The 18,340-nt window shown below is 40.6% G+C and overlaps 1 protein-coding gene across 1 annotated transcript in view; it reads right to left on the minus strand.

Moving 5' to 3' along the window:
- LOC109937103 (dedicator of cytokinesis protein 2-like) overlaps positions 1-18,340 on the minus strand; it is a 587,118-nt gene that overhangs the window by 297,693 nt on the left and 271,085 nt on the right. The window contains exon 25 of the mRNA XM_048603933.1: positions 11,378-11,473. Coding sequence (XP_048459890.1) covers positions 11,378-11,473 — 96 coding nt within the window. The remainder of the gene's footprint in view (positions 1-11,377; positions 11,474-18,340) is intronic.

An 18,340-nucleotide genomic window follows, 5' to 3' on the forward strand; every position in this document is an offset into this window, starting at 1 on the left:
TCCTACTATCTCTCTCAAACAATTCAATCATTTCGTTCCGGTATACTTTTATTGATTCTATACTACACCCACTTCCAAGGTTATTATATCATCCCTCAGGGGTAGTAAACAGAACTGAATGAAATATGTTATTTTCTAACCACACTGCTGCCTCACAGAGCCAGGGACCCAGGTTCGATTCTACCCTCGGGCGACTGTCTGTGTGGAGTTTGCACATTCTCCCCGTGTCTGCATGGGTTTCCTCTGGGTACTCTGGTTTCCTCCCCCAGTCCAAAAATGTGCAGGTTAGGTGGATTGGCCATGCTAAATTGCCTGTAGTGTTCAGAGATGTATAGGTGGTGTATAGGTGGTGTATGGGGTGATGGGTCTGGGTGGGATGCTCTGGGGGTTTGTGTGGACTTGTTGGGCCGAAGGGCCTGTTTCCACACTGTAGGGATTCTATGATCTATGAACATATTCCCCACCCCAGCTCCCCTGACATGGAGGCCAACGATTCAGTCTGTATATTTTCAAACTATGATTTCTACTAATTCATCTGACACACCTATTGCAAGCAGTAAGAATGGGAACAAATCCTGATTAGCCATTCGTGACATAGAATGAAGTCCTTCACTCTATAACCACTTGTCTTCTGAAACAAATTGTGAGCGATAGCTACGTCTCCTTGTGGAACCTGGTTCATGCTGAATATACAGATCTCTTGACTAAATCTTTATGATTTCTCCTCACAGATCTCAAAATCGATCTGCTCCTAGAATCATTATAGCATATGATGTGGAGATGCCGGTGTTGGACTGGAGTGGACACAACACTAGGTTATAGTCCAACAAGTTAATTTGAAATCACAATCTTTCGGAACGCTGCTCCTCCGAAAGCTTGTGACTTCTGACTTCATTGCAGCATAAAAGAAGGCCATTTTGCCTACTGTGTCTGTGCTGGCACTTCCAAGGGGAAATACATTGACAGCTGCTCTCCTGACATTCCATAGTTATTTCCATACATGAGCTGGAAAACCCAGTTTAAATTTTGCAGACAAACCATCGGTTGAGTTTTGTTCTTGATAACCATTCTGTTAAAGGATCATCTTTTTGTGCTTCACCCGTTTTGAAACACTGTGGTATCAGCTGTCCACATAGAAAAGGAAAAGGAAATTTGACCCATGCTTGTGTTATTCCTTTAAAAGGGTTATCCAATTAGTAACATACTCAAGTTTTGTCCAAGTTGCCCGGTAAATGATTCCTTTTTAAAGATATGTTGACTTTCCTTTAGAAGCTTACGTGAGTGGAATTGTGTTGTTTGAGATGACCACTAGTTAGGATCAATAAACGTAGTTCTGGTTAATGTGAGAAAATGTCAGAAATTCTTTTCAGGAATTTGCTGGAGCTAGCACGTTTTGATATCCCACTTGTTCACAATGCACTAACGTGGAGACAGAAATAAAGCAACAAAAGTAATTCAAATTATTCTGCAGTTGAATTCCCACTCTGCAATATTTACTGGTATTAAATTTCTGTCTAATTTTCTTAAGGATAGTCATTAGTTCCTTTATTTCAAGTTAATGATTTCACGAAAACAGTGCAAACTGAGCCTTGGTTCATAAAAGGCAATGACTGAACTGAAATAATGGACAGCAGGAATGGAAGTCTTTTATTATTAAGATAGTCTTTGAGAGTTTAGCTTATAAATATTACTGAAGAGTTTGAATTATATAATGAGAAGTCTTTAAAACACTGAGGGAAGCTAAAGAAGTCAAGTTCAAGCCCTACTAACTGGATAAGGCCTAAAATTGCTTTGGTCATTGTCAAGATCATGAGGGGCAAAGGAAAATTATGAAAGATAATGTACGAGGTACAAAATAGGATACAGAACGGAAACAATACAGTGATGCTTTGGAGAGATATATAAATAGAACAGAGGGCAGTATCAAGGACTATTGTACAGCAAGCATGAAAATGGTTTTCTTTACATAGAATCTGGAATTGGATGCCAAGAAAGGTGGTTGAGACAGAATATTGAAGTCATTCAAGAAAGAATTCCCTTTTTTGGCAAAATAAGGAGAGTGCTTTTTATACAGGTAGTTAGTTTAATCTGAAATTTTATCTACTAAGGCGCTTGAATCAGACACAATAAAAAAAACTATCTGCAGGGAAACCAGATATGTACCTGAAAGGGAGACATTTGCAAATACCCAATTCCCAGGACATGAGTCAGAAGTTCTGGATTACTGTTACAGTGACAGTAGCACCACATTACCACTGTTACCTTATTGCTAGCTCACATGTCCATGCCACCTCCATTGGCATTTATCCAGTATACACTCTGTGCAGAATCAGGAGAAATGTAGAAATGAAGAAAAATAAACTTTCTAACATTCTGAGAGAGCTCTCACTCATGCACATTTGTTACAGAGAGAAAAAGAAACTCTTGAAACATATCAAAAGATTTTAAACCCTCTCATATTTTCCATTTCTTATTCAAAAAAATTTTATTCAGAGACAGGTAATCATTTAATAGCCTCTTAAAACTGCCAATCAAAATGTGAACTCAGTCCACAGTTGAGATAAGTGTCTTCAAAGCACTTGAATCTTAGTCAAATGTCTATAAAGGGCTCATCTGTAATAGCAACCCTAGGGAAATATCAAGTCTACTGCAGTACGAACAGGTATTAATTTTTTTTTTAAGCTGCACAAGATGGCCTGTCAAACAATGCACTCCAGTCACATGTATTTGTTTTGTTTACTCAATTGACAGCTGTTTTATCATTTTATAAAGAGCTGAGGATTTAAATAGCTTTGGTTCAGGACAGTTAAACAGACCTTATCTTCCCATCAAGAACATTGATACCTCCATCAAATCATGACACCCATAAACTAGAGTGAAACCTGCTGAGTTTCCCACCTGTGTGATTTTTAACCTTATACCTTTCCCTCCACCAGCAAAAAAAAATGCATCTGGCAGAAAAGGAGGCCGTCCTCAGCACTTGGGCTCCTGCTCACCTTTTTCAAAGGTCTCAAGACCCAATAAGGCTCTGCAAAATTCTAGGTCTGTCTTTGTGGTTAATGCTCAAGTATTCTCTCCATGACTATACAATAATACAGTCTCTCAGTGATTTTACTGCAGTCGTGAGACCACTGCTGTGTATAATTTTGGGTCTCCTTAATTGAAAACCAATATAATCACATTAAAGGCATTCCAAACAAAGTTCACTCAACTCATTCCTGAAATACAGGGCTCACCCTATGGAGAAAGGTGTGTCTGTATTAACCATTGGAGCTTAGAAGGATGAGAGGTGATCTTCTTGACACATCCAGAGAGGGTGTGGATGTTGATATTGGGATACTGAGAGGATGCTTCATCTTATGGGAGAGACTCGGGAATACTGTTTGAGAAAAAGAAGTCTGCTTTTTAAGATGGAAATGAGGAGAATTCTTTTCCCTCATAGGATCATCAGTCTATGTCCACATGGAATTCTTTGCCCCAGTAAGCACTGGAGGTAGGTCACCGAATTTATTGAAGACAGTCAGATTTTTGATGGACAGTGGAGTTTTAGGTTTGTTGGGGGAAGGCGGAATCAAGAACTCCCCACACCAACACCCCCCCCACCCCCATCAGATCAGCCATGATCTTACTCAATGGTAGAGCAGGCTTGAGGGAATAAATGGTTTACTGTTGCTCTGAAGTCCTGTGCTCCAATGGAAAAGCACACTAAATGTAAAAATTCAGGTAATTTGTAATACCTGTGAAGTCATTTGTAGGGGATTGTAAACTTTAATTTTCCAGATCAGTGTTTTCTTGACTGGAGCAAAATGTACAGAGAGAAAAAAAATTGTAAAAGGAATTTTATCACCTTCAGCTGAAAAAAATGATACTTTGCGCAGAAAGCTAATATTCGGGCATTGTCCTTTTCTCAATATCAATGGAAAGGCACTGCTTGGAGATACTCCTGCTCTTCAGCATTCCTTCATTGCGGTTGCAAAGGAATGATCATTGTCTCCTGAGACAATGATAGGCAGAACAAGAGCACTCCAGGCCATTTGCATCTCATTCAGTTCAGGATGAAAGTGTAGTGATTGTAATGAGGTCAGCCAGCTGGACCTCACAGAATATGAGTTCCCCGATTGGGGCGGTTAATATGGACCAATCAGGAGCTCTGGCTGACATAAAAGGATGAATGTCAGGGATACTGAGCCCAGAATGCTGGCTCAGTGAGAGGCAGTGCTATTGTCAAAGGCTATGCATTTGTAAATAAAGGGTGACTGGTAGCGGGATGTCAGCCTCTGAGAAGTTCTTTCAGAAAGAAGCTGCGTTATTGCATGGCAGAAATAATGTTCCTTTGAAGCTTTCTGATTTCCAAGATCACATTAACAGAAACAAATATTATTAATAATATGATAGGGAAGTATGTTATCTGTGTGGAGGCAAGCCACAAAAATACTTGCTCATGTTCAGTGACAGCACCTTGTTCTTCAAAGGCAAATCTAACAAGGTTAGGTACAATAGATTCAGAGATAGTAGGAACTGCCGATGCTGGGGAATCTGAGATAATCTGACGTCAACTTTCCTGCTCCTCTGATGCTGCTTGGCCTGCTGTGTTCATCCAGCTCTACACCTTGTTATCTAAGGTTAGGTACAATGTAGTGTTCCCTCTGCACAAACACAATCTCTGAAGATCACCTTTGCTGCAAAAGTGTCATTCTTGCATTCCCTACAGCTTGCCCTTCATGGACAATCATCACCTTTATTGTATACATTAGGTATTGAACTGGTGTGAGACTGCCCAAAGCTCATAACATAGAGGGAAGGTTTTCATCCTTGTATGGATGGATGGATTTGGGCAGGGATCCCAGAGGCAAAAAACTAGAGTCTATCTCAATCCACCAACAATATTGGAAGAAAAGAAAAGGGAAGCATCACATTTTGCTAGTGTTAACTCATGGTACTGACAGAATTATACCCTGAACTGGCAGTGGTTTCATTTGATCTATCTGTCCTTTCTCCCAGTGTAGAATATGACTTCAGACAACAAGAAGGCAGATTCCATCAAGTGCTACGAGCCCTGGAAACTGAAGATGAAAGTTCACACCAGCCGCATTTACCCAGGGGGAACACGGATACACAGACTAGTCAGAAACAAGAGCTGAAGAATAAAGCACGCAAGCCTAAGAAAGCCTGCTTCTGGTGCTTGTGAGCTATTGCTGTCAAGATTACTGTCACAAAGTGAGCTTTTCTTTTGGTCCCCATGCAACTTTTGTAAATTAAAGTGCATCAATGGGCATCTTCTACATTTCGGGTGAGCTGTGGTTTGCTGCAGCAAGGGAGCCAGGTACAGTAGTCGCAGTGGCTACGTGTGAGGAAAGATGAAAAATTTGAAGAATGGTGAGGTGAGAACATTTGCAAAAAGACCAATCCTACTGACACAACATTGTACAACTGCAGCAAAGTGACAGCTAACTGGTGTAGGCGACCTGTATCATCCAACAGATTAAGGCCAATTGGTACGAGCTGATGGATTACTTACAAACTACATTTGGTTTAATGCAGCACTCTCTCTAATAATTATTTTTGATTAAACAACATAATAAAACACAGCAATAATGAATGTGGTGGAGCATTTAAGAAGCTGATGAAATCGATTCAGTCTAATAATAAAGTCTGCAGCCTCATTCATTATTGGTATTTGTGCAGAGAATGACATTCGTATTCCTGTGTTTCCAAACGGTCATTCTCTTTCTGCTTTTCAGTGGGATATTTGACATTGCAGTTTGGTGCCACTCCCTATGTATCAGTGATGCCACTTTTGTACATAAAAGAAAGTCTCCCCTTGGGGATTTCTGGTTGAGCCCATGCAAAATCTTAGCCCCTCCTTTTTTGTCACAGACATAATTTTCTCCAACCCTGTTCTGTTTTGACATGGAATTTCAGCACAGAAACGGGCCAATTCTTACCACCTTAGCAGGTCTAATTCAGTATTAATGCCCCACAAGTGTCTCCTCCCACTGTGCCTCATCTTACCATACACTTCTTTGAATTTCTGCCCTTATTTGATTTATTGTTGTCACATGTACCGAGATACAGAGAAATGTATTGTACAGGCAGATCATATCATACAAAGTGCAGAACAGGTAGCAGAACAGTTTGCACCTATGCTATTCGCCCCAACAATAGCATATGATATTGGCTTCCACATTATGACAATCATGTTTTGTTCATAACTTAAATCCAAAATTTAAAAGGACATAAAATGCAGGAAAAATTCCAGAAATAATTCATATACTGTAGCTTCAAAACAATTATTCATCTATGCATATCAGCATATTTGGATAATAATTCATGTAATGGAGACACTAATCCTTCTAAAGTAAATGGGGTCATAGCTGCATTAATAAGGACACATAACAATATAACATGAACACTTTGAATGTTTTGCCCCACTATCACCAACACATCATTGACTAATACAGGATATCTCAGAATACCAAATTACACAATGACAAGATTACAAACAGCTCAATAAAAAAAGGCCCCAAGGTTATAAACAATGTAAAATTCTTCTTTTGTTTCTTTTGAGCACAAAGCTCTCATTGTGACCAAAGCAGTGATTTTCAAAAGGTTTCCATTGTGGTGAATAATTTTAACTGAATATTATTGTAGAACAAACTCTTAAATCATGAGTTATTTTAAAAACGTGACACGTTGCCATTAATTTTATGTTCTTCGTAACATGCATATCAGCAGAGTTGAAAGTTCCAGAAATCCATGTGTTGTTTTTTTGCCCAATGCAGGTGGTGGAAGACCGACTGTGCATTTACTGAAATTCTCTGGTTTTATTTGAGTTTCTCAGTGCTTGCTGCTCTTGCTTTTAACCTCTCCTCATTTCAGTGCAGCTTTCCAGAAAATTCAAGCCACGTATAATAACTTCAAGGCTATTTCGGACACCAGTTATATTTTGTGCAACATTAGTGTTAGGCTCAGCATTGTACTATGTGAAATGAAAATAATTGGAAGGTAAAGTGGGTTAATCTATGAAGTTTACTTAAACCCACAGTTACCTTTAAGAATTACTGTTAAGAATCACAGGTAAATAACTGGGCCCTAGTCCAAAGCTAGATCAATTCTCAAGGAAATGAAGACGATAGAATGAATCAGGAAATTGCATGAAGGTGGTAACAGTTTGTGTTTTGGGATCCTGGATATCATAAGAGGAAAAGGAGAGTGAGAAAAGTAAGGTGTCTGATTTTGACTGAGTGACAGTGCAAGGAGGAGAAGGAGACAGTAAGCCATTGCATTTGAGCTTAGGAAGAGCAATGGGAGAGGAATGCAGACTATAATATTTATCGCAATGGAGATAGTCAACAAAGGTTGAGATAAAAGATGAGAGAATTTGGTCAGATCCTTTTTATAGTTGGCAAGTGTTTGAGTATATCTAGCCCGAGAGTATAAGATGGGCTTAGAAGAGGCACCCTAAATAGGAAAAGGTCTTAAGGTTCTGGGCTAAGCTAAGCTTGGATTTCGTAACAGGTCGAGAATTACTAGGATTAAAAATAATTTTCAATTTCATGTAGTTTCTTGAATGAGAAAAGAAAGCAACAATCTAATGCTCCTCAAAGTTTGGGAACAGGCTCCGCATCAGAGAAGCTTTCAAAATATTGCGGCTTATATGCTCTAAAATGCGTACAGGTACATGGGTGCTTCTTATGCACAAACATTGTTTGTACATTGGATATTAAAAAAACAGAATCACGATGATAAAGACAGAACACAATTGAAAGGTTTCCTGTATGATGCAAAATCAAGTTAATTAATGTTCACGGTGGTGACTGTAAGTGAACTACAATTGACTTTGGAGCCCTTGGGGTAGAGAAGGTGTCACCTCTAAGCACTTGTTCATGTCCTGCTGGAACATGCTGTATGAGTGGATACCTGGGGAGAGGAGGATTGAGCTCGACTGCGATGTCTGTTCTCCCTATCTCAACCCTCACAGTTCAGCAACTAGCTGAGATTCTCTGTGCAGACTCACAAATGAAGAACTGAAGAGTTGTTGGAGATAGAAGAGGTTGAACAGTGGTCCTTCAGTAGAAAAGAATACAAGTGCCAAAGAGAAGAAAGAACTATCAGAGTTATTAGAAAGAAATGAAAATATGAAAGTTTATTTTGAAATGTGCAAATGGGAGTAAAATAACAAATAGTTTTGTGTTACATGTGATGCTAATTTTTGGGTGTGTCTTACCTCGTAAATGAGGCTAACACTTGTGTAATAGGCATATGCGGTGCAGGTGAATTTGTATACTGTCTATACAGGAATAAGACTTTTCTTTATATGTTATTGAATAGACCTGTAAAATACATTTAAGCAATGATATTTTTGAAACTGTGTCATTTTGATGGCTTTTCATTGCACACAAATCAGTCAGCTGTTCTCACTGATCAACACACAGAAATAAAGAAATATTTGCATTTACATGGGCATTTTATCAAGCCAAATTTTAAGAGCACTTTTCACCATGTGTTTCTCTGGGGACTGCAGTGATTTCTGGTGTGTAAGCAAATAGAACACTTATAATGCTGCAGCAGTGTTCCAGGAACAGCATTGGGATTAATGATTAGTCTGGTTCTGGCTGCATTAGTTATGAGGTCAATGTTGTCCAGAACACAAAACAGAAAACTCTGAAGCATTTTTGGACACTGTTAACAAAACAAAATACCTCAATGCACTTCAAAATTCAGTATCAATAAGAGGGAGAGACTGAAGAGGCCTGGCCCAATACACAGTCAGATATGAGCTTTAAGAAGGTTTCTTTAATTTATTCTTCTTTAATTTAATTTCTCTAAGAAGCACTTCTTCAATTAGTACAAGAGATCATTAATGTCCATCTGAACAGGTTTCAACATCTCAAAGGAACTGTACATAGTTATTTGGCCCATCATGTCTGTGCTGTTCGAAAAAGAATTATTCAGCCGAACCCTTGGTCTATAGATTTATGGAATCTCAAGCATGTCTAAGTATCTTTTAAATGTGCTGAGGCTTACTGCATTCACCACCCTTTCAGGCAATATGTTCCAGAACTCCAGCAGAGTGTCGAGATGCAGAAAGTCCCGTTGAGTGCCCCAAAGGTGTCATTTTATATTATTTTTAAAGAAGTATCTATGCTTAGAGTAAACTGAGAACCACCAAGAATAATGGAAATTAAGGGCTAATTTAATAAAGTAATCCAACAGATCCAAAGTAGACAAAAAGTTGACAAAAGGAAAATAATTTTAAGACATGATAGTTTAACTTGGTTAAGTGGAACATTAGAAAATCCAATCATAAGTCATCAATGGCTGTACCAGCATTTCTTGCCCATCCCTATTTGCCCTTGCGAAGGTGGTGATGAGCTACCTTCTTGAATCACAGCAGTCCACAATTTTGTTATGGATTGAGTTCTAAGATTTTGAGCCAGCAACAGTGAAAGAACGGTGATACGTTTCCAAGTCAGGAGGATGAGTGGCTTGGAGGAGATCTTGCAGATGTTGGTATTTCCATGTGTCTGCTGCCCTTGTTCTTCTAGTTGGAAGTGGTTGTGGGTTTGGAAGGTGCTATCTAAAGAGCTTTGGTGAATTTCTGCGGTGCATTTGGTAGACAGGGTGGCTACTGAATGTCGGTGGTGGAGGGAGTTGACGTGGTTCTAATCAAGCGGGCTGCTTTGACCTGGATGCTGAACCCACCTAACCTGCACATCTCTGGCACTACGGGCAGTTTAGCTTGGCCAATCCACCCAACCAACACATCATTGGACTGTGGGAGAAAACCAGAGCACCCAAAGTAAACCGGAAGAAAGTGGAAATTCCACATAGACCGTCGCCTGAGGCTGGAATCAAACGTGGGTCCCTGGCACTGTGAGGCAGCAGAGTGAACCACTGAGCTACCATGCCACATAGCAAGATATACCCAATTAGTCACACCGCTACAATACATCAAGCTCAGAGGTAATTCTATTAACAAAAATATTTGCTGTTTCTCTGCAAAGATTCTGCCTAACCAGCTGAGAATTTCCATTTCATTTTCACTTCAGATTTCCAGCATCTGCAGTGTTTAGCTTTTCTGTGTTTTTTTGGGATTGCAGCCCTGTTCTCTAACCTCAACTCTTGAGGCTGGAGTATATGTGGATTGAGCCTGGGGTTGATGCAGAGTGCCAGGAGGCCACCAGCAGCCTTAAAGGGATGGAACATTAAACACTGTTCCACCTTAACGGCAAGGATCAAAGCTAACTTGTGTCCACCCAGGGAGCCACAATAGATCACACTCTGGGATCACGCTTGTGGAGATACACAGATATAAATAATTATGGTGCCTTCAAGGCTCCAAAGGTGAGTCAAACGTAGCCCAGCAGCAAATTCCTGCTTCACCCTGTCAAAGTCCGTGATTTCTGTGAGAAGCATTGTTTTGATTTTACAAACTCCCAGCTGTCCCAGGAAACAGGAGCACATAAACCAGAGCAGATGTAGCACCCACCCCCAGATCAAGGCTTTCGCTGGAGAAAATACGAAGGAACATTTTTAAGCTTGCTGTTTCTATGGAAACAGGAACTGGAATGTTACAATTTTGTTTACTTGGTGATATGTTGAGAATTTGAGACCAGACCATATTTTGTTTCTGTTAATCAGGGCTTATCCAGCTGGAAAAGATTTGAGCCCAAAATGTCAAGGAAGATTCTCGGATTTTCGTTCCATATCCATGCTACACATGCTTGCTTGTTAATCATTGGGCTTTGCACAATATCCCATCATCAAACTCTTCAGAAAATAGTGAGAAAATATGTACTCCCCATATGCTTGGGGCCATTGCGCACCACGTACAGTACAAAAGGAGAGGTACTCTTGCTGTCTGAGTCATAGAATAGAGTCATCGGTGCAGAAAGAGGCCATTCAGCCCATCGAGCCTGCACCAACCCTCCAAAGCACATCTCACCCACACTCATCCATCCCCGCAGCACCACATGGCATTTTTAAACCATGGATAACCCACCACACCTACACATCCCTGGACACAATGGGCAATTTAGTATGGCCAATACACCTAAACTGTACGTCTTTGGTATGTGAGAAGAAACCGGCGCACCCAGCAGAAACCCACACAGAAAATGGACAAGCTCCACGCAGACAGCTGACCAAGGCTGGCATTGAACCCAGGTCCCTGGCAATGTGAGGCAGCAGTGCTAACCAATGTATCACCATGCCACCCACAGTGTACACTGCTCACCCTATACTTTGCTGGCAATACTGAAACCCTTTGAACATATGACAGAAGCAGAGTTCACCAACAGGGTTTGCACAAGTTAAGCAGGGATCCCAGAAGAGATTTTATTTCTCTTTTCCTTCCCTCCATTCAATTACTTACAACCAGGCCGTGTTCTTTTCCCAGTACAATAACCGTCTGATTTACTGGTCGCAGCAACTTTGTTATGATCCCCTGGAGATGGTTGTGAGTTGAACCCTAGGGAAGAGAAAAGTACAATGTTGAGGCACACAATTTATGTTAGGTGCAGGACAGCCATTTTGGATCAAGCTGGGGGAGTGCATGCATCAAGTAACACAGTTTTAAACTTCTGCAGAACACCATAAATACAATTATATACCTAGAACTAGAATTATTTCATAGTAAGACTGATAAAAGTCGCTAGCTACAACAACAGTTCTTTTCTGTCTGTCCCTCCTTCTCTGCTGAATGTGCAATAGGCCCAACCTCTCAGTTTCTCATGCAATCATAACTCCATATACTTGGCAATGGCTCAGAGGTGGCATTTTCATAGAGTCATACAGTATGGAAACAGACCCTTCGGTTCAACCAATCCATGCTGCACATAATGCCAAGCTAAAGTAGTTCCACCTGCCTGCTCCAGGCCCATATCCCTCTAAACCTTTCCTATTCATGTCCTTACCTAAGTGTCTTTGTAACTGTGCCTGCTTCCACCACTTCCTCAGAAGTTCATTCCACACGCGAACCACACTCTGTGTAAAAAAAAAAATTGCCCCAATGTCGTTTTTACATCTCTCTCCTCTCACTTTAAAAAAAAACCCTAGTCTTAAAATCACTCACTCTGGGGAAAAGACCCTATCTAAACCCCTCATAATTTTCTAAACCTCTATAATATACCTCTCAACCTCCTATGCTCCGTGAAAAAAGTCGCAGCCTATCCAGCTTTTCTTTATAACTCAAACCTTCCATACCCAGCAACATTCTGATAAATCTCTTCTGAATCCTCACTTGCTTATCACATCTTGAAGATAGAATGTGCGTGCTCTTCACTGCCAAGGCAGAGAACCTGTCAGCACATTTTCTAACCCTGTAGATTCATTTAAAGGGTCTCATTAGAGCCAATCATTGCTCTGGTAAGGTGGGCAACAGGATATACCCAGGCTCCTCAATCCCAAATGCAGATCATAGGTGGTCATGGGGCAGTGAGGGCTATTCACAAGGCACACCTCAGTCTTGTCTGTCTTTGGCCCATTTGTTTTAGAAGGCATTGGGCTTTCTAGCCTTTGTTCCTGTCTCACGCCCCCAGTCAAATTCCCGTGCACCCTTCATGCATATTCATGCATGCATACCCCTCCATGCTACCCCCTAGCCCCATGCAACTCCATAGCCACTCACCCATTATCCACCAGGGGCAGATCTCAAGTGCCATACCGAGCTGAAAAAATCAAAACTTTAACAATCCAAGAAAGCTTATACTCATATACACTTGGTGGGGAAGCAAACTCAATCATTCAACCCATTATAAGGTTTTTAATCAGCTCAAGATATCAATTTATGGTAAAATCAAACTTATACTCAGCTACCTATCAAAGATATTGAATCCTTTAGTAGTCCCTTTAAACTATCAATGAAGATGAAAATTCGGAGACACCCCTCCATGCTGAGATATTTGCATTTCAAGCTTTTGAAACTCAGCAGAGCGTTCATAGTTACCTCAGCTGTAATAACAGCCCCTTGTAAATGGGGATATCGAAACTGTAGGAACAGATTTTCGTTTCCTAACATACACATGCTGGACTGTCATTCAAAGCAGTCTAGCAGACAATGTTTTCTTTAAACTGTAACTGGCAGATTCAGTTTGTTTACATTATCATTTTAAAGGGCTGTAAATTTAAATAACTACTTGAAGAAGGGCAAATGAGTGACCTTTTGGTTTCATGGCCAGAACGATATCCCTCAATTGACATTAATGAAATAGATTATCTGGTCCTTTATGTCATGTCAGTATATGGGAGGTCACTGTGCACAAGAATCCGTTACGTTTCCCAGATTACAAGTGACTACTCTCGAAAAGTACTTCATTGGCTGTGAAGAATATTGAGACGTTCTGAAATTGTGACAGGTGCTATATAAATGTAAGTTCCCTCTTGTGACTTCAGTCCAGACCCTAGAAATTGTAACATTCTTTACTCATGGCTTTTCCAGCCTTCTTATTGGACTTGCAGGGGAGTCAGTTAGCTGTTGGTTGGATGCCTGGTTTGCAATACAGACTGATGCCAACAACGTGGGTTTAATTACTGCACCAGCTAAAGTTACAATGACAGTCTCCCCTTCTCAACCTCTCCCTTCACCCAAGGCATGGTGACCCTCAGGTTAAACTAGCACCAGTCATCTCTCTCTCTCTCTCTCTCTAATAAGAAAGCAGCCCTATGGTCTAGTACGACTATAGCAATTTTACCTTTACTGATAATATTGGACTTGTCCTGATTATAATCACACATTAAATTGGCAATACTTTTGATCCGATTATCTCTGCAAATTGAGCTTGTCCAATTAGTAGGCTCCGGTACTTACTTGGAGAAAGGGCTAGAGTGGGGGCATGCTATTTTGCAGATACAGTACCAACCCCTGTTTCGATGGAGGTGACTTGGGACTGGGGTTAAGAATTTTGCAACATTTTTTACACTTCCTCCAAGTCAGTGTTGCAATTAATTGCGCAAAATGAATAATCTATTAAGCAATCATTAAATCAGCGGGGGCAAAAGTCTGAGACAACAAGGTGTAGAGCTGGATGAACATAGCAGGCCAAGCAGCATCAGAGGAGCAGGAAAGCTGATATTTCGGGTCTAGACTCTTCTTCAGAAAATCTGCTGTCCCAAGCTAGAATGGCATCTTCCATTCTGCAACTTGTTTGAAGGTTGGGTGGGGTGGTGGGAGGGGGGATGGGGTTTGGAGAGTGGGACCATCCAGGACCATTGAGTACGCTTGCCTTCATTGATCAGACTTTGAGTACAGGATTTGGGACATCGTGTTGAGATGGTGGAGGATGTTGGTGAGGCCTCTGCTAGAATATTGTGTCCACTTCTCATCACCCATTAAAATTGGAAAGGGTTCAGAAAAGATTTACCACAGTGTTCTTGGAAATAGAAGGTTTGAGTTATAAAAATAGAGTGGAAAGGCTGGAACATTTTTCATTGGAGTGTAGGAGGTTGAAGGTTGACCTTGTAGAGGTTTGTAAAATCATAGGGAGCGAGACCAGATGAATGACAAGAATCTTTTCTCTAGGTTGGGGGAGTTCAAAACTAGGAGCCATATTTTTAAATTGAAAGGAGAAAGATTTAAAAGGGAAATGAGGGGCAACTTTTTTTACACAGAGAGTGGTTCATGTGTGGAATGAACTGCCAGAGAAAGTGATGGATGCAGGAATGTTTGCAATGTTGAAAAGACATTTAGATAAGTTCTTGAATAGGAAAGGTTTTTGCAAGCGCAGGCAGGTGGGATTAGTTTACTTTGGAAACATGTTCGGCATGGGCTGGTTGGACCAAAGGGTCTGTTTCAATGCTGTATGGCTCTAGGACTCGATGGAGGCCGGGCAAAGACTGAGTTGTCTGCCCCAGTCACAGTTGAAAAGGCTGCCAACAATCTACCGTACACCAACGACGGCCAAGCTGTTGAGATACAGATGTCGGGAGCTGGGTACCAGCAAGTCGGGTTTGCCTTGAGAGTTTGAGTTAAAATAGACCCTACATTACGGCGGCAAACACTGAGATGTTCTCTGACTCCTGCTGGTGGCTGTGGGTGTCGGAGAAGAGCAGGATCAAATTAAACTTCCAACTCCCTGGTGTCCAACAATCTGGCCAGTCCAGTGCTCACTGAAGCTGAAACGGTGAGGCAGCATTTAGTCTCTCAGCTGGAATTGCCACTTTCACCAATAAAGTGGGGGCAGCATGCAGAAGAGGAAATGAACCAGTTCCTTTCACTGTACTACTTTTTTCAATCAATCGGGCTGTCGGCAGGGCATAAATTTAACATTCTACAGAGACCTGGAACCAATTCAGGGCATGCATCTCTCGCTGTATGCTCTCAATGTCAGTAATTATAAAAATAATGGTACATTAGATTGCAGTATATTCTCTCTGTACCTAGGTTTTATTCCTGATTTTTTGGCTTTCAAGTCATTCACGCTTCACCTACTTCATCACTTCCTGAATGCTGATGGTTTCTAATAGGTGGCCTGTCCGAATCTGTACACAGGGCTGATTCTGTCTGTCATTTTCTGTCCTGCTAAAGGCTGCAAAAGGCAGCAGAGCTATATAATCCTCGTCAGATGAAATTAATTGGACTGACGTTGAGATCGTGAGAGGTCATTTTTATCTAGAGGAGTTGGGTGATTTTGATATCCCGTCTTGTTTCACTCTCTGCTCAAATTCCATTTCACAATTACTTCAATGGGAGAGCTGTAAAACTTCCAGTGTAAACCCATCCATTTTTCAGTCAGTGGTTTAAGTGAGAATGATCCTCATTGAAAATGCTTCTTTCTGAGACCTATCTTGTTGCCAATGGATTTCACTCCTGGACCAGCTACTCTTTACACTTTCTTTTCAACCTTAAAAAGATATGCCAGCAGTAATGTCCTCCAGTCTTCGCATGGCACATTATGTTTCAACACAGTGTTTCAAAGAGCCATAATTTACTGAAACAAGATAGCTAATGGAACCTGCTGTGATTTCCATTTGCCTTTGAACGTTTAGTTTTTAACTGTGTTTAGTTTTAACTATTGAAACTAGGGAGCTGATAGCTGTGAAGGGAGGAATAGTGAGCAGGACAAGTAACTGTGTCTCTTTCCCTCAGCAAATAGAACTTCCAGAACTAAGAAGGAGGTACATTAGAGTGCACAAATTTAAAGTCAAATCAGGTACAGAAACAGCAATAAGCATGGGGAAAAGTTAATTGGTTTAAGAAAGAAATATGGCGAAGATAAGCAGACAAAAATGAAAAGTATAAAAAGCATCAAAATTTTACAGTTTTAAAATTTCCAACAATTAATTCCTGAAGGGATGAAACTCTGCTTTTGCAGTTTACTAATCTCCGGTGACAGAAATGGTGATTGGCATGAAGTAAAGTGTATTATGCTTTTATATAACTAGACATGTAAAAAGAAGACTTAAACTTTCTTTAGCTTGCATCGACTGCGTATATGCAGCAACTTTTATACCATTCAATATATTGCAACAGTGAAACAGAGAGTGAGCTGCCACTTCCAGAGGCAAGTAGGGGCACAGCACAAATTGTAATGTTTTGGATATTCACATTAAACTGCATGCTTGTCCCTCACCTGAATTCTTTGTGTCATTTAGACTTAAATAACATAGAGCATTTTTAGCATTTTTTTATTATTTCACGAGGCATGGGCATTGCTGTCAAGAACAGCATCTGATGCCCATTCTAATTGATTTTGAGAAGGTGGTAGTGAGTGGTCTTCTCAAATTATTAAAGTCAATACTGCGTTGGTACATTCACAGTAATGTTAATAAGGGAGGTTCAGGAGATGAACTCAGTGACAGTGAAGGAATGGCTATACAGCTCCCAATCAGGATGGTGTGTGGTTTGGAGAGGAGTTGTAGGTGCTGGTGTTCCCCTGCATCTGCTGCTTCATCCTGCTTGGGGTGACCAAGTTTGGGTTTTTGCAAGGTGCTTTTGTTTTGATAAGTTGCTGCAGTGCCTCTTGTAGATGGTATACACTGCCTCTACTGTGCACACGGTGGGTGGATATAGTGCTTTGTTAATGTCTCAATGTTCTTAGTGATTTATGTAATACATTTCCACATTGAAAATGGACAAATAAATGAGAGAATCAATTGGTTCTACTAAAGTGACAAGGGCAAGAGATGGAGAGGAACAATTGGTAGATTCAATAAGATTTCACAGTGGATGCCCAGAATAGTTTGATCTGCTGGTTAGAATACTTTGGAAGTGCAAACAGAACAGGAATGCTTGGCCAGTGAAGGTTGGAGGTTCACTTGGAATATGGTTATGAAGGGCCACAGATGCTGGTTGCACTGCAGCAACATGTCAAAGTTTCTTCATTAGCTTGAAGAACATTTAGCATATAATGAAGCCACCATCACGTAAAGTTCCCCTCCAAATCACACACAATACCAACATTCTTCTTCACTGCTGCTAGGCCAAAAACGTGGAACCTCATTACTTAACAGAGTACTGGAAGCAAACACTCTAGATAGAGACCAACATTTCCAAAGTGAAGGCTCACCACCATCTTTATAAGTGTACACCTTGAGCTGTGCTATAAATACTAACATTTGTTGGTAATGTACATATCACAAGAAAAGTTCTTTCTTTAAAAAGATGTGCTGTCTCAAGCTGCACTATGAATGTCACTAGTCAATGAGCCTTCTAGACGGTTACCAATCCAAATTTATAGTAACAACCCATATCTTTGACACATTTAAAGAACATTCCATCATTCTCTGAATGTTAACATTATTGGCACAACCAGTGTTTATTGACCATTGCTAGTTGCCCTGAGAAAATGGTGGTGGGTTTTCCATTCTGGTTGCTGGAAGAGACTTCAATACAACCATGTGTGTTTACCTGTTAACTCAGGGATTAAAGCTGAGATGTTTCTGCTCTATGTGGCTCAGTGTGACACCTCACAAAGCAGAAACCCTCTAAGCTGTCATGGCCTCCCTCCAATGTTGCTTTTTATTTCAACAGCACCGCATTCATTCGGCAGTAACTAACTGTCAGGCTAGGCCAGAGGATCAACTTTCACAGGCATTAATAAAGATGGTACTACCTATGTTAAGAATATAGAGTTCTTTTTTCCATACAGTAAGCCATCCAGACAGTAACAATGAGCTTTAAGTCCTTTGAATATTTGCAAAAGAAGACACATTCTGTAGCAGCATTTTGTCTTCCACTTATCTGGTGAATTCACAGGAAATAGCAAAGTAAGGGGCAAATAACATTTATATCGTCTGAGTGGAGAGTGCTGATTGATTGGCATATGGGTTGTAATCAGTGGAGGCATTATCAGGAGAAGGCAGCAAGTGATGATAATTGACTGTTAACTGCCAGACTTTG

Source organism: Rhincodon typus, chromosome 12 (assembly GCF_021869965.1).
Source record: "Rhincodon typus isolate 14 chromosome 12, sRhiTyp1.1, whole genome shotgun sequence".
In the NCBI taxonomy this organism is placed as follows: Eukaryota; Metazoa; Chordata; class Chondrichthyes; order Orectolobiformes; family Rhincodontidae; genus Rhincodon; species Rhincodon typus.